Source organism: Ochotona curzoniae, unplaced genomic scaffold (assembly GCF_017591425.1).
Source record: "Ochotona curzoniae isolate NIBS_2020 unplaced genomic scaffold, NIBS_Ocur_1.0 scaffold_3223, whole genome shotgun sequence".
In the NCBI taxonomy this organism is placed as follows: Eukaryota; Metazoa; Chordata; class Mammalia; order Lagomorpha; family Ochotonidae; genus Ochotona; species Ochotona curzoniae.
The window spans coordinates 6312619-6336257 of NW_024467108.1; the positions used below are offsets into that span (position 1 = coordinate 6312619).

At 57.0% G+C, this 23639-nt stretch overlaps 1 protein-coding gene across 4 annotated transcripts in view; it reads left to right on the forward strand.

The window, feature by feature from the left end:
* MYO7A (myosin VIIA) overlaps window positions 1-23639 on the forward strand; it is a 59919-nt gene that overhangs the window by 13154 nt on the left and 23126 nt on the right. For 3 of the 4 annotated variants that reach the window (XM_040963973.1, XM_040963974.1, XM_040963975.1), the window contains exons 3-17: window positions 72-224; window positions 5605-5789; window positions 6176-6297; window positions 6378-6520; window positions 6794-6907; window positions 7848-8001; window positions 8863-8939; window positions 9393-9512; window positions 9870-10012; window positions 11345-11555; window positions 12208-12343; window positions 15289-15395; window positions 20421-20558; window positions 21939-22097; window positions 22437-22529. In XM_040963973.1, coding sequence (XP_040819907.1) covers window positions 72-224; window positions 5605-5789; window positions 6176-6297; window positions 6378-6520; window positions 6794-6907; window positions 7848-8001; window positions 8863-8939; window positions 9393-9512; window positions 9870-10012; window positions 11345-11555; window positions 12208-12343; window positions 15289-15395; window positions 20421-20558; window positions 21939-22097; window positions 22437-22529 — 2055 coding nt within the window. Of the gene's footprint in view, window positions 1-71; window positions 225-4552; window positions 4571-5604; window positions 5790-6175; window positions 6298-6377; window positions 6521-6793; window positions 6908-7847; window positions 8002-8862; window positions 8940-9392; window positions 9513-9869; window positions 10013-11344; window positions 11556-12207; window positions 12344-15288; window positions 15396-20420; window positions 20559-21938; window positions 22098-22436; window positions 22530-23639 lie in introns of all 4 variants that reach the window. The other variant, XM_040963976.1, reaches the window with a different exon arrangement.

Below are 23639 nucleotides of genomic sequence, written 5' to 3' on the forward strand. Positions count from 1 at the left end.
TCCCATCCTGAGGCCCTGGCAGCCTGGGCCCCAGAGAGAACAAGCTAACTCGAACACCTGACACTTTGCAGGAGCACTGGATCTCCCCGCAGAGTGCCACGCACATTAAGCCCATGCACCCCACATCTGTGCATGGCGTGGAGGACATGATCCGCCTGGGCGACCTCAATGAGGCGGGAATCCTGCGCAACCTGCTCATCCGCTACCGGGACCACCTCATCTATGTGAGTGCAGACCTGGTCCCACCCGCTGATGCAGCCCCGTCCATGACCTCGACATTGACCATGGCTGCAGGCACTACTTCCTGAGGCCTGGTTCTGCCTCCTGAAGCCTGGCCTTTCCTGCAGCTGGCACTAGGGTTTTGGGGTCTCTGTGATGCAGCCACCAGGCCCTGGGGATCATTCCCCATGGTTTTGGGGGTTTGTGCAGAAGAGGGGTGGTCCATGGGATGGGGTTGTGTGCCTTTGTTGGCCCTGAAACCTCCGGGAGACCACAGTGAGAAGCTTAGTGCTTAGGCCAGGAGTGGAGCCACTGTCTCGTGGGTGTTTGCTGGGGTTGAGGCCTGTCAATGGTCCTGAGGGCTCAGGGAGGGCAAATAAGGGCCCAGAGCAGGGAGATGCTCTTGTACAACTCAAGCCACTCACACTGCCCCCTGTGCCTTCCATCCCATCGCACTGAGCTGGGGCAGTGACCCCAGGAGGGTGACTTGGAGAACATCAGAGCCCATGGAGATTACTGACCCTGCAGGTGGTCAAGCCTCAGGTCACAGCAACCCTTTATACTCCTCAGAATTGTTGAGCATCCTAAAGGAGTTTGTGTGGGCTTAATCTACTGATACCCATCATATTAAAAATTAAAACTGAGACCTTTAAAAATGTGCAGATTATGTAAATAACATTTTATGAAAAGCAACCATATTTGCCACAATAAGGAATAGTCAGAGGATGAGCCTTATCTGGCAGGTTCCCATGTCTGCCATGTTGTGTTTCATAGCAGGCAGCCGGCTCGTGGTATCTGCTTCCTGGGCAATGTTGGGTAGAGCGGAGTGAGGAACCCCAGCTCCAGACGTCCCAAGAGGCTCTAGGGCTCCCTCAGGGGTCTCTGGTCCCTATCTGAGAACTGCTGCGGTAGTCCACTAGCTGCATGGTTCTGACCCGGCCCTACCCCTCAGCAGCCCAGAGTGGGGAGGAAGGCAAGGACATGCAAGGAGTTGGGAACAGGAAGGCAGGAAGGAGCTCCGTATGGCAGCCAGGGCTGGGCTGTCTGACCAAAGCAGGCCTGTGTGGGGCCATTCCGAGGGAGGTGAGGAAGGTGTGGGATGTGTCAGTGAGAGACATGCAGAGTGGGCTCCGGGACTTGGGAGTTTGAAGAGGCATGGGATGAGTGGGAGGCAGGTCTCTGGAGCTGGGAGAGGCAGGGTGACTGAGATGGTATTCGAGTGGGCAAGAGGCCAGACCTGGCCAGGGCGGTGAGCCTCACGGTGTCACTCGGGTTGTCAGAGCCTCGAAGCAGCACTTGACACGTGGGGCTGGAAGAGCCAGGAGCTCTTGTGTCCCTGAGACATGGTGGGGTGTCCCTGCCCATGTTACGGTTGTGGCTACAAGTCACTGGCTGGAGGTGCCACCTGTGCCCCACCTCCTCTCAACAAGGAGTAGGGAATAAGGTAGTGCAGAGGGGGTGTGCTGATGGGCCCCCTGGAGAACCCCTTGTTGTGCTTACACTGTGGACAGCATGGGCCGGGCACACCTCTCCTTGGGAGCCCCACGCTACAGGGTGGGGAGCGTGGCAGATGACCCCTCCAGGAGGCAGTGGGGTCCTGGCTCCAGGGCTCTGGGGAAGACTGACTCTCAGTGTTCCTGGCTGTGATTGCTTAGGGGCACACAGCACCGGAATGGACACTTTAAACTTTATTCGTTTAGCTATTTATTTAGAAGGCAGAGAGAAAGAGAGGTCTCCCCTGAACTGGTTCACTCCCCAAATGCCCACAATGACCATGTCTGGGCCAAACCGAGCTGGGAGCTGGGATCTCAATCAAGGTCTCTTGTAGGAATGACAGGAACCTGAGTGCTTGGGCTGTCACTGCTCCCTGGGGTCTACATTAGCAAGAAGCTGGCATCAGGTTCTTCCATATATGACATGGCCATTTCTTTTTATTTGTTTATTTTCCATGATACGGTTTTATAAATGGGGGCTCTCCTCTCTTCCTCCCCATTTTCCTCTCCCATTATTTGTCCCTATTTCATTGTGACTGTATAGTAACTCAGTTCATGGTTACAAGCCTAGCTTTCTGATATTTAAATGCATCAGAGGTAGAGAAAAAGGTAAAAGACATAGCATCATAGTATAAAGTCCTATTTATAAGTATCAATCGGAGCCCTACTATTATTCGAGAGTAGACACACATGCTGTATAATACCTTTACTTGCAAGTATGGTAATCTCCATAATTTGCATATTAGCTGTCTTAGGATATATGGTATTTATCCTTCTGGAACTGTTGATTCCAGCTGTGATCATTTTGTTGTAAACAGTAAGATTTTATTTTTTATGGCTAAGTAGTGTTCTTTGTAGTAAATGTATCACCGTTTATTCCTCTGTTGTTGGGCATCTGGGTTGTTTTAACTGAGTTGTGCTTTGCTCTAGTAACCTAATGGCCCTGGGTGCAGATTTAGGTCCTTGGCCCATTTAAAGCTGATTTTTGTATAAGATGAAGGTGGTGGTCTTGTGTTTTTTTTCTGCAAGCATATATCCTTTTTTTTTTTCCAGCACCATTTGTTAAAGAGATTATCCTTTCACCCGAGGTTGATCTCCATTTGCTTGTCAAAAATTAGCTGGCTGTAGATGTGTGGGTTCACTTCTGGGATTTCTATTCTGTTTCATTGATTCTCTGGCTTTGTGACAATATCAGAACATCTTAATTGCCACTGCCCTGTAGTGCGTCTTGAAGTCTGGCGCTGTGATGCCTCCGGCTTCAGGGTTTCTTGTCTTTCCGTATGAGCTTTGGAGGGACATGGCCATTGCACATCTGCTAAGCTGGATGCCTATCTTTATGCTTATTTTTTAATTTCATTTTTCCACACACTCTTTGAAGTTCCTTCACAGGTGAGCATGGAGGCTGTCATCCATGCTGATGCCCTGTCATTGTCCCTGTGCCTGAACTCAAAGCCCACTCTTTTGTTGGAAGAGCTGAGGGTCCCCTTCACAGGGAAGACACTGGAGTTGGGAGTTCCTGCACTGGGGACCTTGCAGCTGTTGTCTGCGAGCCCGCAGGAGGTGGGGGCGGGGCTCAGCAGTTCTGCAGGCAGTGGTTCCTTGTCTGGAGTGTTTCTGGGCTTATCAAGACTCAGAGACACATGCAGATTGAAAGGGGGAGGGAAATGATTTTCATAAGGCGATAAGGCTGTGTAGTGCTGGTCAGCTGTGGTGAGCTGGGATCGCCCTTTCTTTGGAGTTGGGGACCAAAGACCCAGAGCTTTGGGGGACCAAACCCAGAACCTTCTGGGTTCTCTGAAAGCCATCAAATCTGCACTGTGGTGTGCCTTGCCTGCTCACCTGGAGCCCTTCTTGTGGGGATAGAGTGTGGGGTGAGCCCATGTGAGCTGTTGGCTTCTCAGGGCTTCTTGCTGGGAACCATGCCAACGGCACAGATGCACAATCCACCCTCACAGGCTCAAAGAGGTGCCCGGGGCCTGCTGAGCCCAGGATGCTGTCACTTGCTGATGGTGGATGAGGTAGGATGAGAGCAAGGCTTTGAAGGAGTCCCAGGCTGCTGTCAGCCCCACCCCAAGAAACCAGCCCATCCCTCACCATGGCAGCCCTTGTCACTCCATGGGTCAGGTTTCCTTGGGCACAGCCTCAAGTGCCCACGATGTCTTCACGTTACCAGGGCTGCCCGCAGCCAGAGACAGTGTCCACCTAGAAGGTTTCTCCCGGCACCTCTCAGGAATAGCTCCGCCTCACTCTGACCCCTCCTGTGGGCTGACACAGTGCCCTGCCTCCAGCCTCTGGGACACTGCCCTTTCTCCTCCCCACACTGTCGGGTGACCTTTCCCTGGCAGACCTCCCAAATGCCGTGCCCTTTCATGTCTCCGTGCTCTCTGCTGCCACCCCCAGCTCGAGCTGAACTCTCAGCCCCCTGTATTGAGGCAGGGTCACAGGTGCCTCTGTGGTCTCAACCACTTGCAAATGCTCCTTACAGGCTGCATGGCTAAGCCTTGCCCTCTGGGTGGAGGGTGCTACTGCTGCCCCTCCATAGGGGCATAGGCTAGGTGTGTGTCCTTTAATTCTGCAACAGCCATGGGTGGTGAAAGTCAATCATCCCCATGACAGACAGACAGCACTCCTGTGGTTGATTCCCCAGCTGGTGTGAGTTCCTTCTTTCTCAGGGACTGTCGTGCAGCTGGCTCCCATCCAGGCAGGGGCCAGGGAGAAACAAGTCCTTAGCTGTGAGTTGGGGGCCTTGGGTGACGTGGGGCTGTGGTGGTGGACTGGTGCTGCCTCTCCCCGATCCACTCCCAGACTCCCTTTCCTCTTGCCAACCTCTGACACCCCAGACCTACTGTGGAGGGCGGGTGAGTGTGCTGTGGGCAGTACCTGCTTGTTGGCTTGGCCTGGCTGCTCCCCTGCAGCCCCCATCCCACCCTAGCACTTCCTGCTTAGATTTAGGTGACACCAGCAGTCACGGGCCCAGGCAGTGTCAGCTGCTACTGGCTGTCGTCACTTGGAGGAGGAGGTTTGTGGGAGCCTGACGTCTTCCTGGGCCCAGAGAGGGGAGGGACTGGCCAGATCTCTGGCTAAAGACCGAGCTGCAAAGCTGCAGGCCCAGGATGGCTGTCTCTTAGAATGTAGCCCCTGTAGCCTCGCTTTCCCTGCATGGCTGTCCTGGGCTCAGGCTGCTGGAGCACAGCTGTGGCTTGGGAGGGATGTGGTGCATGGAGCCCCAAGTGGGAGGGAACAGAACCCCGATCGTCTCCCCCATGTGGACACATTTTTCTCCCACGTGTCAGTGCATCCATGCCGATTACAGACAGGGTCTGACTTTTTCAAGCTTAGGCTGCAGCGGGGCAGAGGGGACAGGAAGGGAAGAGAAGCCCTTGAGTGCCTCAGCCTGCCCTGGTGGCATAGGGCCCAGCCTTGGGGTTGCTGTGTGTGCAGGCCCCAGGCCCCCCTCAGGTCTCTCCCTGCATAGCCCCTCTGCGCTCTGATGGAGAAGCGCAAGGGAAGAACCCCAGGAAGCTTAATGAGGGTGTCTGGCACTGTTGCTGCCAGCTTGTCCTCCCTGGCAGTCCATTAAGCTCCTTAGGGCTCAACTCACACCAACTCCCCCATCAGCCCAACCTGCTGGGTCTGTATTTTCTTCCATAATTTGGGGTGCATGGTTTAGAGGCAGAGGTTAGCACCAAGGTCGGGATCCCTGGTGTGCTGTGGCTTTTGTGGTATATTGCCTCCCCTGATCTCTGGATAGAGTTCTGTTTGCGCCCATCTTCCTGGCAAAGGAATGGAGGCGAGGCTTGGAAAGCCTGTCTCCCAGTCTCTGCTGGAGGGGTGCCATCAGGCCTGGCCTCCGGTGTGCAAATGATGAGTTTGCCTTCCGTGTGGCCTGCAGACATACACAGGCTCCATCCTGGTGGCGGTGAACCCCTACCAGCTGCTGTCCATCTACTCGCCAGAGCACATCCGCCAGTACACCAACAAGAAGATCGGTGAGATGCCCCCACACATCTTTGCCATCGCTGACAACTGCTACTTCAACATGCAGCGCAATAGCCGTGACCAGTGCTGCATCATCAGGTGGGCCACTCGGGTGGGCTGTGCTGCCAGGAGAATCCTGGAGGGCCCATGTGTCATATGCTGTCATGATGTGGAGAGTCACTTCCTGTTCCCGGGGTCTCTGATCTCATTCCCTGCCGGCTGCTTCTAAGTCATGGTTCATCCACGTCTTGGGCACCTGTTTCCTTGTGGGCAGAGGGTTGGCTGAGTACTGGTGAAGGAGTGCAGGAGTGCATGTTCGGAAGCTGGGGACAGAGTAACCTCTGCATGTGGGTGTAGCAGCACTCGGGGTTCCTTGAATCCTCCCCTCAACCCCAAAGGCCCAGATTGACAGCCCAGCTAGAGACGGGAGTGGGCTACGGGTGCATGGTGGGCTGTGACAGCCCCGGGGCTCCCTCCCTCCGCAGTGGAGAGTCCGGTGCGGGGAAGACAGAGAGTACCAAGCTGATGCTGCAGTTCCTGGCGGCCATCAGTGGGCAGCATTCATGGATTGAGCAGCAAGTGCTGGAGGCCACTCCGATCCTGGAGGGTAAGGGCCGCCGAGGGCAGGGCTGGGCAGCTGGGGGAGGGGGACCATGCTTGCCTCTGACCTTCTCTGTGCACCTGCAGCATTTGGGAACGCCAAGACCATTCGCAATGACAACTCGAGCCGCTTTGGAAAGTACATCGACATCCACTTTAACAAGCGGGGGGCCATCGAGGGTGCCAAGATCGAGCAGTACCTGCTGGAGAAGTCCCGCGTCTGTCGCCAGGTGGGCCTGAGCACCAGGTGCATGGTGGGAGCAAATGTGACCCTTCCCTTGGGGCAGAGCTGCAACCATTCCAGCCCCAGCCTTGAGGTGAACTCACACCAGTTTCGTGGCCCTGCTGCTGGCCGCTGGCTTCCACACCTAAAGTCTCACCATGCAGGCTGCCCTTGGGCTTCTGGGAGACAGTTGTAAGACTGAGCCATGCTCAATCTTCTTTGCCGTGTGGACCTTTCCTGATGACCTCTCTCCTTCCCCCGTCCCTTCCTCTGCTCCCAGGCCCCCGATGAACGCAACTATCACGTGTTCTACTGCATGTTGGAGGGCATGAGTGAGGCTCAGAAGAAGAAGCTGGGGCTGGGCCAGGCTGCCGACTACAACTACCTGGCCATGGTGAGGCTCCAGGAGGGCAGTGGACAGCTGTCCCTGGTGGGCTGTGGGCACATCCAGGTCACATGGCTTTAGTGGGAACATGGCTGTGGGATTTGTCCTGTCCACCACCTGCCCAGCCCACCCTGGGCTTGCTGGGCCCTAAGAGCTGTTCTTGCATTTGGCCACTTGCACATGCATCTAGATGGATCTTTGTCAAAGACGCACATGGTCTAAACATGTAGAGATAAACATATACACAGACCTGGTCCACATGTGCTGTATGGGTTTAAGTCTTTGAAGGCTTGAAGACTAGGACTTCCACCAGACAATGTAGGATAGGGCTGTGGTGCCGGCCTCCTGCTGATGTTTGGGCATCCAGAAGTGGGCCCTGGGCCCCTGCTACTACCACCAAGTACCATCATCTCTCTGGCCCTGGAAAGAGCTGTTGCATGGGGCAGGGCTGGACCAGGCCACATGGACACAGGTATAGGCTAGGATACCTAAGGTGTGTGTGTGTGTGTGTGTGTGTGTGTGTGCATGTAAAGAGTGATTGCCCTTCTGGTTGCTGCCTGATGGCACACTTGGGCATACACACACATGTATACACACACACACACAGGTCTCAGACACATGCAGGGCAGACCCTCATCATTGCTCTGCCTGTCTGCAGCTGCTCCTCCTCCATCCCCACAAGGCTGCCCCTGATTGTGGGTACCTGGAGGAATGAGGGAGACATGAAGGCCTGTGAACTGTGTGACTGCCAGGCAGGTGGCCAGGGCACAGTGACCTGGTTCCTGTCACTCATGGATATGGGCAGTGTGCTCCCAGGAAGCCCGGGCAGGAACCCTCTGGAGGAAGCATTGCTTTTTCCTGGTGAGACCAGTCCCTGAGCACTGCCCCTTCCCTTGTGCCCATGTTCCCCTCCCACCCTCCTGTTTCCCATCTCCTGCCCTGCCCACAGGGTAACTGCATAACCTGTGAGGGCCGGGTGGACAGCCAGGAGTATGCCAACATCCGCTCGGCCATGAAGGTGCTCATGTTCACCGACACTGAGAACTGGGAGATCTCAAAGCTGCTCGCTGCCATCCTGCACCTGGGCAACCTGCAGTATGAGGGTGAGGCCATGCAGCATGTGCTCTGGCGGGGACAGGGGCTGGTGGCAGCACAGTTCCTGCCCTGCTACATGTACCTTCTTTGGGAGGGAAGCTCAGGGGAAGCTTGCTTTGGGTAGATTTGTGGAGGTCTGCTGGTCTGACTCAGCCCGGGGCGACCTCACTGGGCTGCAGTGCCATCCATTGCTGGGAGTTGGCTAAGGGGCTCAGAAGACCTCTAGATTTGATTTCCTCTTGTTAGTCAGGCATTGTAGAGTGAGGGTGTACCTTTGAACTTCGCTCCAAGATGGGATTGACTGAGGTGGGAGAGGCCGAGGAAGGGCATATATGTGCTCATCTGGCAGCCTGCTGACATAGACTGTGTGCCAGGCCCAGAGGGACCCCTCTGGTCATACGTGAGCCCTGGGCAGTGGTGGAGTGAACTCCATGGGTTAATGAGTCATGAAAGACAAGGATGGAGAAAAAAGGCAGAGGGAAGGATTGTGCCAAGGTCCTGTGGTCTGCGAGAAGAGGCTCAGGCTGGCGGAGGGCAGGTGCGCCTGGTCTGTCTCATGGGAGTGTGTGGAAGGTTGGTGCATGGAGGGGCTGCTGCTGCCACCCAGGGCTCTGAGAGTGTGGACTGGAGAAGGAGGGAGAGACAGGTGTGGCTGCCAGTGGAAGCTTGCATGCAGCACGCAGCTCCCGATCCTCACGGTTGCTGTGGACGCCCGGTGAGAACGGCAGTTCTGTGGAGCCAAAAGAGCAGTTAGTCATAATGCACATGTGCTGTGTGGACAAGGTGGGTTCCAAGAGCGGCCAGAGTTCCTGGCCCTCCTAGGACTGGCCCCGGGCCCACCATGACACCGTGTCCCTCACTGCCTACAGCCCGCACGTTTGAAAACCTGGATGCCTGTGAGGTCCTCTTCTCCCCATCACTGGCCACAGCTGCATCCTTGCTGGAGGTCAGTGCCCTGCCCACTGCCCCTCAGCGAGCTCAGTGGGGCTGGGAAGCACCTGCGGAGGACCCCTGCCCGGGAGGGCTCTGCGCAGGGCTGCAGGGGCAGGCTTTGCTGGGCACAGCTCCCTGAGCATTAGGGCCCAGGACTGGGAGCCTCGGAGGTCTGTCCTGCCATGGGGTTTAGGGGTCCTGGGTCAGTCATTCCTTCCTACACTCTGGGCCTCTGTCTCCTCAGTTGAGGAAAGGATACATGGTGTCCATGTGTCAGACACCTGAGCCTGCCAGCCTTTCAGCCAATGCTTACCCTGGTTTGGTGGATGGATAGAGTCAGAGCTGACCCTGGCTGGGAGAGGCAGCCTGCTGGGGGAGACAAGGAGCTGTTGGCTGGGGCAGCACCTGTGCACTACGTTGGGAGTGGGTCCTGGGGGTGGGCTGCAGTGTGCTGTCCCCCTACCAGGTGAACCCCCCGGACTTAATGAGCTGCCTGACAAGCCGTACCCTCATCACCCGTGGGGAGACTGTGTCCACCCCGCTGAGCAGGGAGCAGGCGCTGGATGTGCGCGATGCCTTCGTCAAGGTAGGCTGGCCAGGGATGGACAGGTACCATGGAGAGTGCAGGCCTGAGTGGGCCATCTGGGCATCATATCCCGCCTGCCTGGGACCTGTGCTGGCTCTGGGTGCCCATGCGTCTCCCTGGGAGCCTCAGGGGACACTGTGCCCCTCCCAGGGACCTTGCCAGCCCTGTCCTCACAAGCCCTCACCCCTCAGCCTGTCTCCATTAGGCAGCAGTGAGAGGGCATCATCAGGCAGGAGAGGGGCACATGTGGGCCAAGGCGTGGGCAGTTGTGAGCAGCTCGTGGCTCCCGGGATGGGGCTGCAGTGGGGCCACCAGGGGTCTGGTGCTTGGGCCCGTGACTCTGGCGGCCACTTTCAGGGAATCTACGGGCGGTTGTTCGTGTGGATCGTGGACAAGATCAATGCGGCCATTCACAAGCCAGCCTCCCAGGAGACGAAGAGTTCACGCCGGTCCATTGGCCTCCTGGACATCTTTGGGTTCGAGAACTTTGCCGTGAACAGGTACCGCGTGGGGCTGTGCCCTGTGGGATGGCTCTTCCTCATCAGGACATCATATCCTTGCCTTAGGCCACGTGGAGTTGGCCCAGGCAGGTCCTTCAGTCATTCAGAGTGGGCAAGGCTTTGGCACTGTCCCGGACACTTGAGGAGGCCACCTCTGGTCTCCAGGCTGCACAGGCTTCTGCCGCCCACCCAGAGGTGAGGCCAGGCCTGAGTCATGCCTGAGCATGCTGGCCATGGCTACTCCTGATAGATGGAGCAGGCGTGCTGGGTCCTGGCCCCCATGTCTGTCTAGGAGACTCCTGCAGGTCACTTCCATCTTGTCCTGATTGGCTGTCATGGAGCCTGCTCCCATGGAAACACATTGAGTGTGCAAGGCTTGGTCTGTGCAGCCAGGCTACAGTCCAGACCCCACTTGCCAAAGTCCTGTGCTACAATAGGGCTTAGGGCATCTGCCTCCCAGCACGCCAGCTCTGCCTGCAGACCTGGTCATGCAAGGGCAGGCAGGGCTCTGAACTGGGGGTCCTAAGTTCTCACTTCAAGCCTCAATTCCCGTTTTAAATGTTTTTTTTTTTTTTTTTATTTATCATGCCTGATGCTGTAGCCTAGTGGTATGCGCCAGGGTCCCATGTGGGCTCCAGTTTGTATCCCAGATGTTGTACTTCCTTTCCAGTTCCCTGTTTGTGGCCTGGGAAAGCAGTTGAGGATCATCCAAAGCCTTGGGATCCTGCACCCATGTGGGAGACCTGGAAAGAAGCTCCAGGCTCCTGCTTTGGATCAGCTCAGCCATTGCAATCACTTGGGTAGTGAACCAGCAGATGGAAGATCTTTCTCTCTCCTTCTCTCTGTAAATCTGACTTTCCAATAAAAATAAATCTTTAAAAAAAAACTGTTAATTTATCTGATGGAAAGGCAGAGAGAGACAGACAAACAGAAGCTTCCATCTGCTGCTTGACTCTCCCTAATGTCTGTCACAGCTAAGGCTGCTTCAGGCTGAAGCCAGGGGCCAGGAGTGCCTCCCTGGTCTCCCACGTGGGTGGCAGGGACCCAAGCACTTGAGCCATTTTCTGCCACCTCCCAAGATGTGCCCCAGCAGGAAGCTGGAATCTGAACTTGAACCCAGGCACTCCAGCATGGGACACAGGTGTCCTGAGCAGTACATGGCCCTGGCTGGGTCTCTGTGCGTGGAGGGGTTGGACATGATGGTCCCACCTCACGGCAGAGGCAGGAGGGTCCTTGACGGGGGAGCAACCTGCGGGACGAGGCGGAGCTGGCCCCTGAGGGCAGCCAAGGGGCCTCACCAGCTGCTTCCCTCACCCTGTGCTGCCCCTCCAGCTTTGAGCAGCTCTGCATCAACTTCGCCAACGAGCACCTGCAGCAGTTCTTTGTGCGGCACGTGTTCAAGCTGGAGCAGGAGGAGTACGACCTGGAGAGCATCGACTGGCTGCACATCGAGTTCACCGACAACCAGGACGCGCTGGACATGATCGCCAACAAGCCCATGAACATCATCTCCCTCATCGACGAGGAGAGCAAGTTCCCCAAGGTGAAGGCTCAGCGGGCCGCCCGCAGGCTGGGGAGTGGGCAGCCCCCTCCCTGCTGCAAGCCGCAGCTTTCCTCTTTGCCAAATGGAAATAACAGCACCTGCCTCTCGGTGGGCAGGGGTCGGGGGTTGGCAGTGCATCTCGGTGTGCCTCTCCCACGTGTGGCAGTCACATGCAGGCCACGGGGCTTGCACCTGCAGGTCTCAGCATGCAGTCAGAGGCGAATTAGATGCTCAAGGGTCAGAACATGACTGGGAAATAGAGGAGACACTTCCAAGATTTTAATCGTGGGAAATTGGTTTTTCTAGATGAAAATGGATTTTCAAGGTTGTATGTCCAATTCATATACTTAGTCAATGAGGAAATTGCTTCTGTGTGGGTTATAAAGGGATTAGGTTCTTTTTTTTTAAGATTTTTTTTTTATTACAAAGTTAGTTATATAGAGAGGTGGAGAGACAGAGAGGAAGATCTTCTGTCCGATGATTCACTCCCCAAGTGACTGCAGTGGTCGGAGCTGAGCTGATCTGGAGCCAGGAGCCAGGAACTTAGGGGTTGAGTTCTTGAAGGGGCTGGAGGGCAGAATGTAAAGACAAACAGGAAAGGCTGGGGGCCTGCGCAGGAATGAGGGTGACAGTGGCTGCTGGGTCCCCACAGGGCACGGATGCCACCATGCTGCATAAACTGAACTCACAGCACAAGCTCAACGCCAACTACATTCCACCCAAGAATGCCCACGAGACCCAGTTTGGCATCAACCACTTTGCGGGCGTGGTTTACTACGAGACTCAAGGTACAGGAGGGGCTCCTGGGGCTGTGTTCTCTGTCCCCCCACTTCCTCCTACCCAGCCCGGGAGGGAGAGCTCAGGGCCTGGGATACAAGGAGAGGGGAGCAGAGAACACACGGGACTCAAGCTCTTTGCTGATTTTCAAGATGATGTAAATGGCATAAGGTCTACCATTCAGACCCTTTTAAAGGGACATATTTGTTTAAAAGGTAGAGACAGAGGGCTCTTGCAGCTGTTTGGCCCATTCTCCAAATGCCCACACAAGCAAGGGCTGGGCCAGGCTGAAGCTGGGATCTGGGAACTCCATCCACGTCTCCGCATGCGCCCCTGAAACCCAAGTCTGGCCGTAACCTCCTGCCTCCCCGGAGCACCAGCTGGAAGCTGGATCAGAAGCAGAGGCAGGACTTGAACTCAGGCCGTCTGATACGGGATGAGAGCATTCCAAGCAGTGACATAACCCACTGTGTCACCTGACCGCACCCACTGTAACACCTTTTTTTAAAAATTTAAAAAGATTATTTTATTGGGCCCAGCAGCATGGCCTAGTGGCTAAAGTCCTCTCCTTGAACGCCCCGGGATCCCACATGGGTGCTGGTTCTAATCCCGGCAGCTCCACTTCCCATCCAGCTCCCTGCTTGTGGCCTGGGAAAGCAGTTTGAGGACGGCCCAAAGCTTTGGGACCCTGCACCTGTGTGGGAGACCTGGAGGAAGTTCCTGGATCCTGGCTTCGGATCGGCATAGCATTGGCCATTGCGGTCACTTGGGGAGTGAATCATTGGACGGAAGATCATCTTCTCTGTCTCTCCTCCTCTCTGTATATCTGACTTTCCAATAAATAAATAAATAAATAAATTTTTTTAAAAAATATTATTTTATTTATTTGAAAGTCAAAGTTACAGAGCGAGGAGAGATAGAAAGAGGTCTCCCGTTCTCTGGTTCACTTCCTAGATGGTTATAATGGTTGGGACTGGGCCAGGCCAAATCTAGAAACCAGGAGTTTCATCCATGTCTCTCATGTGGGTGCAGGGGCCCAAGCTCTTGGACTGTTCTCTTCTGCTTTTCCCAGGCCATATGGAGAGAGCTGGATGGGAAGTGGAGTAGCCAGTACTCAAACCAACCCCCCAAATGGGATATTGGGATTGCAGGCAGCATGTTAACCTAGTACACCACAGCACTGGCCCCAATTTTAACCCTTGCTAAGGGAACAATTTATGGTCATTAGGGACAGGCATGTGGCAAGCCTTCACCACCAGCCACTCGCATAGCCTCTTCTTGTTGGCAATGCCTGCATTGCCACGTACCCCGAGCCGAGCGGAGGGACGAGGGTTATGAGACAGACAAGACAGACAACACACACAATACACAGAGACTTGTTCTTGTGAAGTGAAGCCTTTATTCAAAGTCGAACTCTCTTATATAGTCTGCTTGGCCCCTCCCAGGATCTTCCCAATGGTTAAGCAACACCTAAGCTCCCCCAAGGACGTGCAAAAAGGGGAAGCAGGAAGGAGGGAAATTGCAGTCAAGCCGTGGGCTAAATGTATCAGGCCATGATTGCCCTTCCTGTTACACCTTGGAGAAACAAGCTGTGCTGTGGAGTTAACCCTTGGGAGACCGGGGCCTACATCTTCTCACCCTGGACAAAGGCTCCAGACCCACCCAGTAATGCCTCCTTGTCCCTCCCCGCTCCTCAAAGCTTCCATCCTACCTTCTAACTCTATGAATGTGACCGTTCCAGGTACCTGATCTCTGCAGATGCGTGCAGCGTTTGACCTTTTATGTCTAACATGGCCAGACCTTAGCAGCAGGTCTTTGGGGCCCAATCCTGCCCAGGCCCCTGCCTTCCCTCTTCCTCTCGTGGCTGAGGTCTGTTCCTGTATGTGGTCTCTCCCCGTATTGTTGCCCTGGCCCTGCTGCCAGGCTAACCCTGCCTGACCGTGTGGGCAGGACTGTGCAGGTGTGCCTCTGAGTCCCTGCTTTCCATTCTTTTGAGCCCCGCCCGTGGGACCTTTCCATTTTTTTTTGAATTGGATCACTGTTTGGCACCTGTGGGGAAAGTGAGGATTTGGTGTTTGCGGTCCTTACAAGGCATGATATTGCCTGCTGGGCAAAACCAGGTATAGAAGCAGCCCTGTTACCCACTGCCACGCTCAACGGTAAGGCCAAGGCTGAGCCATGCAGAGGAAGGTTTGTGTCTCCCCAGGAACTCCATGGTCAGGTTCACTATGAAGCTGGAAGGAGGGGGTCCAAGGCCAGGTCTACACCACTCGGAATCCCCACGGGGTCTATGCCGATGCCCCAAGCCCTCTCTCCCTGCAGTGTGAAGAGCTGGCCTGACCTTGGCCTTGGCCATGAGGATATCTGGACTGATCTCCTACCTGCTGGCCTTCCAGGGACCCACCTTAGTACAAAGCCGATGACATTCCCAGCAAGCCTGGAGCCATCTGCACATCACAATTCTGTCGAACTGGCTTGGAAGTTGGCAGTGCCGGGAGGGAGGCCATTGTCGTCCCATCCCACAGATGTGCAGGGGAATGGGGTATTGGGTGCGTTGTGGAACATGGAGGCCTGGGATTGAGTGAGCTCCTGGGGCTTAGCTGGCTTCCGTGGTCACGGTCCTGTGCCGGGCAACGCCCTGACTCAGCAAGGTGACTCCCTGCACCTGTTTGAAAGGTGCGTGGTGGCTTGGGCAGGCCCAGGAAGGTGGCCTTGCTGCCTGCAGGAGCACTCCTGGCTTCCTGCAGTCAGGGTGGGGAGCTGTGCACACCGGGGAGTCTGCTGCTCTCCACCGCCCTCCCCACACGTGGTGTTCCCTGCTCTGAACTGGATGAGGCTGCAGTGGGGGAGTCTGGGGGAAGGAAGGTTGCTTCCTCCCAGCTGAGACGTGGCTGATGTGGGAAGGTCTGGAGCTGCCAGGTGGGGTGACGGGAGACCCCCTTTGGCTATTGCCTAGGCTTTCTGGAAAAGAACCGGGACACCCTGCATGGCGACATCATCCAGCTGGTCCACTCCTCCAGGAACAAGTTCATCAAACAGATCTTCCAGGCCGATGTTGCCATGGTGAGGCTGGTGTGCATGTGGCAGTAGAGAAGGAGGATGGTCCATGGAAAGTCAGGGTGGGCAGGGACCCTGCCTTGGTCCAGCAGCTTCCGGCAGCCCCAGGAGGGGCCTGTAGTTGGCCCTGTCTGGGCTTCCTGCTGTGTTGTCATGGTAGGGTGCTGTGGGCTGAGAGCAGGCAGTCATGGAGAGGAGCCCCAGCAGGCCTCTGTTTACCATGCAGGTCCATGCCCAGAAGCTCCAGCAAAGGGGGTATAAGATGGGTGTGACTTTGAGGCCCTGGCACAAGGGGCCGTGTGCCCACCCTGTGCCCCATACAGATGGTGGTGGGAGCCGTGTGCCCCTCTGCCTGCCCGCTAGTCCCAGGAGGTTGCTCCAGGGGTCTGATTCCTGCTGTTCTAGTTCAGGTTTGATCCCCGTCCCTGTGGCCTCCTGGCCACCCCCTGGGGAGGACAGAGCCCCACCCGTGGGGTCTTCCCCAGGGGCTCCAGCTGCCCCCGTTTGATTGATGTCTCACCTGCGCTGTGGTTCCCCTCGTAGTTTCTCTGTGGGTACTCATCGGGCACTCTCCGCCAGCCAGCAGCTTCGGCCAAGGTAAAGGACCCAGGGCCCACGCGAGGCCTCTGTGGTCCCCCTCCTGGGAGGGCAGGGCCTTGCGCTTGGCCGCTGCCCCCACCGCCACGCTGAGGCCTGGGGCAGGGCCTGTGCGTTTTTGGCTTTCTTGGAGTGTCTCTGTGTTTCTGTGGAGTGTCTTCTGGAGTGGTGCTCAGTTTGGAATTTTGAGTTGTGTGTGCCGTCAGTGTCTCAGTTTCTCACATGGGGAAACTGAGTTCTGAAGAAGGGTGAGGCTGGCCCAGGCTGTACCAGGGCATGTCCCCAGGGCAGAACAGGGCCCTAGGTGGGCTCGTCTGCACCTGCTGCTAAAGAGGTGATGCTGTCCCAGGGTGTGCTGTGGCCGGGTGCAGAGCGGGGCCCTAGGCGGGCTTGTCTGCGCTTGTTGCTGAGGGGCTAAGGCTCTGCAGGGATGTGTAGAGCTGGGCCTGCCGGGGCCTGGAGCAACAGAACCACGTCCAGACCTCCCCTCACCCTACTGCTCCCAACTGTGGCTCCAAAGGTGACTCCCACCTCAGCGACAGCCCGGCACTGCTGTCTCCACGGGCTCTCTTGTCCCTCCACAGCCTTGGTTTCCTCTCTACCTAATGCTGTCAGCACAGCTGTCCCACATCTGGCCTCCTGCTGGGCACGCCCGCCCCTCCCCCACTCCCCATTCCCTGCAGCTGGTGGCTCACAGAGCAAGGAAGTTTGTCCTGAGGCTGGGCCCCAGTGTCTGTATTGCCACCAAATGCACATGCAGGCCAGCGCCGAGGCCTGGCAGGGTGATAGGTGCATGTAGGCCACCCTCAGAGAGAGAGGAGGGTAGGGGTCCCAGGCACTCGAGGTTCCTGCACCCAAGGAGGCCAGCAGAGCTGAGGCAGGTGCGTTCCACCCTTCCTTCTTGTTTCGCCACCCAGCAACCCTGCCCATCACTGGCTGCAGCATTGTGCTCCAGCCCTTCCTTCTGCTCCCTGCCTCACTCCTCTCTCCCGGGACCTCCTGGAGGCCTCCACAGCCTCCCCATAGGGTGCCTTGGTCTAAGAGCCCTTGCCCTGATGTGGAGGGGTCCAAGTGCAGGAGCCCGGGGTCTCTGGACGTGATTGATCCATGTGGGAGGGAGTTTTAGCGCAGAGACTGGGACTGCAACTTGGATCTGTCTCCAGGACATCCTGGCAGCTGTCCAAGATCCTCCACAAATGATGGCTTAAGCCAACTGTTCCAATACCTGGCAGTGGGTGTTTAAAGCCTGGGCTATTACTGTAGGCATCATGTTAGGAGACACCTGCTCACTTTGTTAATGGAGCAGGAAGTCCACTTGATTGACAGTGAAACATTGGGGGGTGGCCACTGGGGGGCAGTGTTCTGGCTGCAAAGGGAAGCCCACCTTGCCACCTTGAGACTCCTCCCACTCCATGCAGGTGTTCAACCCCTCCGTGTTTCTTTCTCTCACTCTCCTTTTTCATGTATTCATTTGAAAGGCACCGTTACAGCAGAGAGGGAGAGGCACAGAGAAATCTTTCATCCGCTGATTCACTGCCCAAATGGCTGCATTGGCTGGAGCTGGGCTGTTCTGAAGCCAGAAGCCAAGAGCTTCTTCCAGGTCTCTGACTTGGGCCACCCTCTGCTGCCTTAGGCCATCAGCAGGCAACTGGATTCAAAGTAGAGTAGCCAGGACTCGAACTGCCCATGTGGGATGCCAGTGCCATAGGCACGTGTGGCTTTGTCAGCTCCACCACTGCATCAGTCCCTCTTCTTACACTCTTGTGTCTGCCTCCTGGGGCAGCCCTGATGAAGGGGCTGCGGATCCGTGAGCAGGACAGCTCTCCCTGGCAGCCAGAAGCCCCGGGCTCACTTTTGCCCCAGCCACGCATCCAGCCCCAGGCTCTCACAGGAAGTCTCCTCTCCATGCTGGTGGCCTGCTCCCACCCACGCTCCCCAGGGTCTCCCCTTTGATCCTCGCAGAGTCATTTAACCTCCCTTAGCCTTTGGAGTTCCCACCTGGCTGTTGGGAAAGACACCTGCCCTCCAAGAGCGAGTCAGAGACTGGAGGGCTGGGAGTGGGAGAACAGACTGTGTCTACAGCTCTGTGGGTCCATTCACGTGTACACTCCCTCTGCAAAGCCTTGCCTATGCCTGCTCTGAGCTGACGCTGCTCTAGGTTCCTGGCAGCAGCAGTGACTAGACAGGAAAACCTCTCTCCTTGTGGAATTTGTGTTCTAGCAGACGGGAAGTCCATCAGCACTCCCTCCATCGTGTTACATGTTGGCAGGAGGTGGCGGGAAAGATCAGGGAGGAGGATGGAGGGGACGGGGCAGGGGTATGATTTCGAGGAGAAGTCAGGAGAGGTCTTGTCAAGGTGCTGGTGAGGAGGGAGGGACGAGCGCCTGCCTTCTGGAGGAAGGACTTTTGCAAGGCCAAGGGCAGCATGTGCAAAGGGCCTGTGGCATGATGGCCCAAGTCAGCCTGATGCATCCTAGGCAGGGTTGAGAGGCTGCAGAGGCTGTGGGGAAGTGGGGGACAGGTAGAGGGCGCTGCAGGGAGCCTGAAGTGGGCCATTGCTGAGGGAACTGCACAGGAGTGGGAATGGGGGAAGGCCTCACCAGGCTGCTGTGTTGGTGTGGTGTGCTGTGGAAGTGGGAGAGTAGATTGGAGAGAGCAAGGATGGGTGGTTGGCCAGGGTCAGGTGCGTGGAGGGAGAGCCAGTGGGATGTGCGGGTACAGCTGTGTGAAGGAGAGGGCAGCATCCAGACTTTGGAGCAGAGTATCTGTGAGCCCCCAGCTGACGCCAAGGAGCGGGGGGGTCTGGGTGCTGTCACTGCTGCCTGCCGCAGGCCCTGGCAGCCTGGCTAGCAATAAGGCTTAACGGGATAGGCTGGGCAGAGATGGGCGGGAGCACAAAACCACAGGAAGGGAGGAGTGTGCTCAGGTGTATGGTATGTATAAGCTGCAGTATGTGCATGCTTTGCCACATGTGATGTATGTGGTGTGTGTCCTGTGTGTAGACAGGGGTGTGAGTGATCTGAGTACATGTGTAGTATGTGTGTGCTGTGGTGTGTGCTCTGTGTGTGAGCATGGGTATAATTGATTGCGTGTACATGTTGTGTTATGTATGATGCATGTTGTGTGTGTAGTATATGTGTGCTGTAGTGTTTCATTTGGAGTGTGTATGTTTGATGTGCAGGTTGGGTGTGTTTTATGCAGTGTTGTGTGTGTGTGTGGTGTGTAGCCTGAGTGTGTTATGTGTGATGTGTATGGTATGAGTTGCATGTGTAAAGGAGTGTGTGTGTTTTGTGTGTGTGTGTACTATATGTGTGCTGTGGTGTGTGTTATCTGCAGTGTGTGGATTGTTACATGTAATGTGTGTGGCAAAGGGTCCCCCAGGGCTGCCTTGGGATCAGGTGTAGGGGCAACCTTGGGAACCACACATCTGGCCATTATCCCCGTCCTACTGAAAATATCCCTGGCCTGGACAGGATCCTAGAATGCACTCCATATGCAGTGACGAGAGAAACCACGCCTCCTCCTGGCGAGCCGGCATTGGCTGCCTCCAAGCAGGTCCCACTCCCATTGGGTGGCAGATTGAACTTGGTATGAGTAAAGCACTTGTGTTCCTGGCCACCTGTCCACCGACATCCCTGGCGTTTGTTGCTGTAAGATATTGGGTGAAATTGTGACTCTCAAAATCCCAAATCTTGTAATAATCATCTAATTCACTGAGAAAAAAATTCTCATGTGAGAATGCCCAGGAAGACAGGGACCTGAGTAGACACTGAAGCAGAAGCAGCGCCCTTTCCCGGGCTCATCCCTTCCTGTGCGGGGGCTCATAGGGCTTCCCCAGGAGCAGGACTCTGCAGGGAGGAACCTGGGCCAGCGCTGGACCCTTGGGAGCCAGGGCAGTCAGCTCCTGTGTGTAAGGAGGAGTATCTGTCCCAGCCGCGGTTCAGCTCTTCGGCTCATCGCACAGGTGGGGCAGAGGACAGGCCCAGTCAGCTGCTGTTCACGGACACTTCTCCTGACCTCGGCTCTGGTCACTGGGGAAAATAAGGTTCAGGCCAGCTCTGCTTCATGGCCTGAGCGATCCTATGACACAGGGAGGTGGGTGGGGCTCAGAGAGGGGCTGTGCCTTGCCGGGGATCCTCCCAAGCAGGCAAGAACCAGGCTCTGGACAGCCCTCCTGCCTAGCTCATTTCCTCCTGGATTGGCGATCTCAGCAGGTCCTGGGAGGCTTCCTGGAGGGGGCATCCAGAGGCCACAAACTGCAGCCCAAGCTCAGAGGGATTACCGGAAAGCTCTGAGTGCCTGGCCTGTCTGTCAGGCCCTCGCCCTGCTGCCCTCCCCTCCACTTCCCTCTGGGGCAGCTGCTGGAGATGGGGGGGGTGTGAGGGTGGGGGGCAGCATAGCCCCTCCCACCTCAGCTGCCTGCTGTGCTCCCAGGGCGCCGAGACCAGGAAGCGCTCGCCCACACTCAGCAGCCAGTTCAAGCGCTCGCTGGAGCTGCTGATGCGCACGCTGGGCGCCTGCCAGCCCTTCTTCGTGCGCTGCATCAAGCCCAATGAGTTTAAGAAGCCCATGGTGAGTGGCTGTCTGGGGCCAGAGGTGCCAGGCCCAGGCTGGGATGGGGGGTGATGGGAGACTGGCAGGCCCTAAATGGGCGTATGATACAAAGTGTGCAATTGGCAGTAGGGTGGGAGGAGCAGCAGGTGCATCAAAAAGATCCGCAACTCTGCAGGGGGCCTTGTGCAGGTTCAAGTCCCAGCCAGGTAACAGTGCCCTGCCTCCCTGGGATGTGTTGTGTAACCACACCCACAGGCTGCCCAACACCTCAGGGATGCTCAGTACAAGGCTGTCCAGGCTGTCGTGGTTCTGGCTGAGGCGCTCCAATCACTGCCTCCTCCGGGGAGCCGCCTCTGATTGCTCTGACTGCTCAGGGCATACCCTGGTTTGTTGAGCCTTTCCTGTATTATTGGTCCTGTCTAGATTGTCCACACCCCACCTGCAACAGAGGGAGCATGGTTAGGGCCACAGTTTGGAGAGCCTACATGGGGTGGGGCGTGGACTGGGGTCCCGAGAGGACTGAAGGGACCCTTCTGGTTCCTGTGTTCTGAGCTCAGGCTCTCAGAGGCCAGCGGGGTGCCCTGGGGCGGGTGGTGGGGAGGGAAGGAAGGAAGACAGGCAGGCTGGGGAAAGTGGAGCACAGGGAGAGGAAGCGAGGACTGCGGAAGCCAGGCGGCCATACGTGCCTCCCCGCTCGCTGTCCCCTGCCAGGAAAACCTTCCCCAGAGTGGGGGAGGCTGGCCTGCCTCTGCCTCAGAGCCCTCTGTCCTATTGGACGGATGTGGGCTGAGGCTAGGGTTCTGGGAGCCTACTGCCCAGCCCTGGAATTGCTCTGGAACTCTCTTTAGGCCCAGACCTCTGGGCCTTGGGGGTGGGATCTTCTCCAGCCTCCAGTTGCCCAGCCCCTCCAAGCCCCGCCCTCTTCTCCACAGGGGTGACATCCTTTTCAGCTGTGACTGACCTGGTCCCTTCCTGACCCACACCGTGTCCTGAGCCTGTCCTCCCTCAGCTGTAGCTCCTTACCTGTCCCCCAAAGCACCCACAGCCTGGCACCTGCACCCCAACCCCTACATGCACCGTGGAAGCTGGCTCTGATCTGCAAAAAGTCCCCTCATGCATCTTGCACTGTCAGGCTCCTGCTCCTTGCTGCAGGCTTGCCCCTGTCTACCTGGAAGGTGCCTATCTTCAGGTTCAGGGCAAGATGCCTCCTCCATGAAGCCCTTCAGGGTATGCCCAAAGGAGGGGAGCTGACCTGCGGCACCGCTGAGCCCCTAACACAGCTCTGCCACATGTCGCCATGCTGCGGTGTGGCTTTGGCCTCTTTGGACGTGTGGGGCCGCACCAGTGCAGGGCAGGTGGGAGCTAGGGCTCTGATGTGCTGGCCTCTGGGTCCCGCAGCTCTTTGACAGGCACCTGTGCGTGCGCCAGCTGCGCTACTCGGGCATGATGGAGACCATCCGCATCCGCCGGGCCGGCTACCCCATCCGCTACAGCTTTGTGGAGTTCGTGGAGCGCTACCGGGTGCTGCTGCCTGGCGTAAAGCCAGCCTACAAGCAGGTACCTGCTGGGTGTGCTGATGGCATCAGGGCAGGGAGGCAACCAGCCCCGGCTTACTGGGTAGTGAAGTGGGCAAAGATACCTCTCTGCCTCTCAGGCACAGCCTGGGAGACTGAGGGCCATGCAGCTGGGTGGCTCCTATTGGCAGGGGGGTTGGTGAGGAGGGGGAGGACTCGGCTGGATGAACCAAGGACAGAGCTGGGGCTCAGCAGGGGAGGACTCACCACGGCCACTCAGTGAGGCAAGAGCAGAGCTGGAGGGAGGTCCCACCTCAGCTCTGGAGGGACACTTAGGGGGGCTTCCTATGGATGAGGTTGCCTGTACTCTGTGTCCCTGTAGGGTGACCTCCGGGGGACATGCCAGCGCATGGCTGAGGCTGTGCTGGGCACACATGATGACTGGCAGATTGGCAAGACCAAGATCTTCCTGAAGGTGAGCGCAGCCCCTGTCCCCACCTGCCAGGGCCGTGGCACATGGCTGCAGTGGGTGCTGGTGTAGCAAAGAGCTAGGGCTGGACCTTCAGACCCTTCCTGCCAGGTCTCTGGGTGAGACCGCCTCCGGGGGAGGGAAAGTGGGCATTGGAACATTGGAAATCATCTTGACCCAGGGAGGGGGCACAGCATTGACAGTGGGTTGGAGATGGAAGGTCAGGGTAGCTGGCTTTGCAGGGAGGCCTGATTGAAAGCCTGGAGCTCCTGCCCTGTGTGATGGGCAGGCTGCCAGCCCTTTCTGGGTCTGGGACAACGTCGAGTCCGTCCACTCCCTTCCTGGGACTTCTTGCCAGGCAGTGATCAGCAGGGTCCCGGCCAGCCTGAGCCACCACGCGGAGTCCCGGCGTTTGGAGTTTACTGGAATCTGGGCGGGCCAGGCAGCTGCACTGGGGACACCGTGGACTTCCCGTTTCCATTTCTGTTGTGCTAGATTTCTGGCTGTGGGATGGGGGTAGGACAGGGTTCCTGCCTGTGGTGTGTGTGTGGCGCAGGGGTGGGGGCACGGCTGGAAAGTGGAGGACCCAGGCCCCCAGCTGGATGGTGTCTGGGGTCCGGGATCCAGCCTGTCTCCTCTCAGCCTCTCAGCCAGTCTCCATGAGCCCTGCTTTCTCTGGAGAAAGAGCTGAGCTTGGCCTGTCTGTGCATATGCGGCTGCCATGAGCACCACTCCCCCACTCCAACCCCTGGCTTGAGGTTGTAAGTGCTATGTGTCCCCTGCCCGGGCTGTGGGTGAGGGCACTGAAGCAGAGCAGAGCTTTGAGTCCGGGCAGGAGGCAGGAAGGCAGTGAGTGTCAGGATGCTTAGGTGGCACTTTATCTGTGTCCTCCCTGTCTGGGCTCTTCAGAAATGGACGCTGGTTTCAAGGTGCAAAAGGTCCCACGTCCAATTGCTCACTCTTCATTCATTTGTTCATTCATTCAAGGGACTCGAGTGGAGTCTGGGGCTCCTTGGTCAGCAGGCTCCTTGTGAGGCTCTGGAGAGAAATGACAGTGGCCTGGCTCAGGTCGTGGCTGATGGGACACGGGCCTGGGTAGAGCCAGTGGGTGCAGCT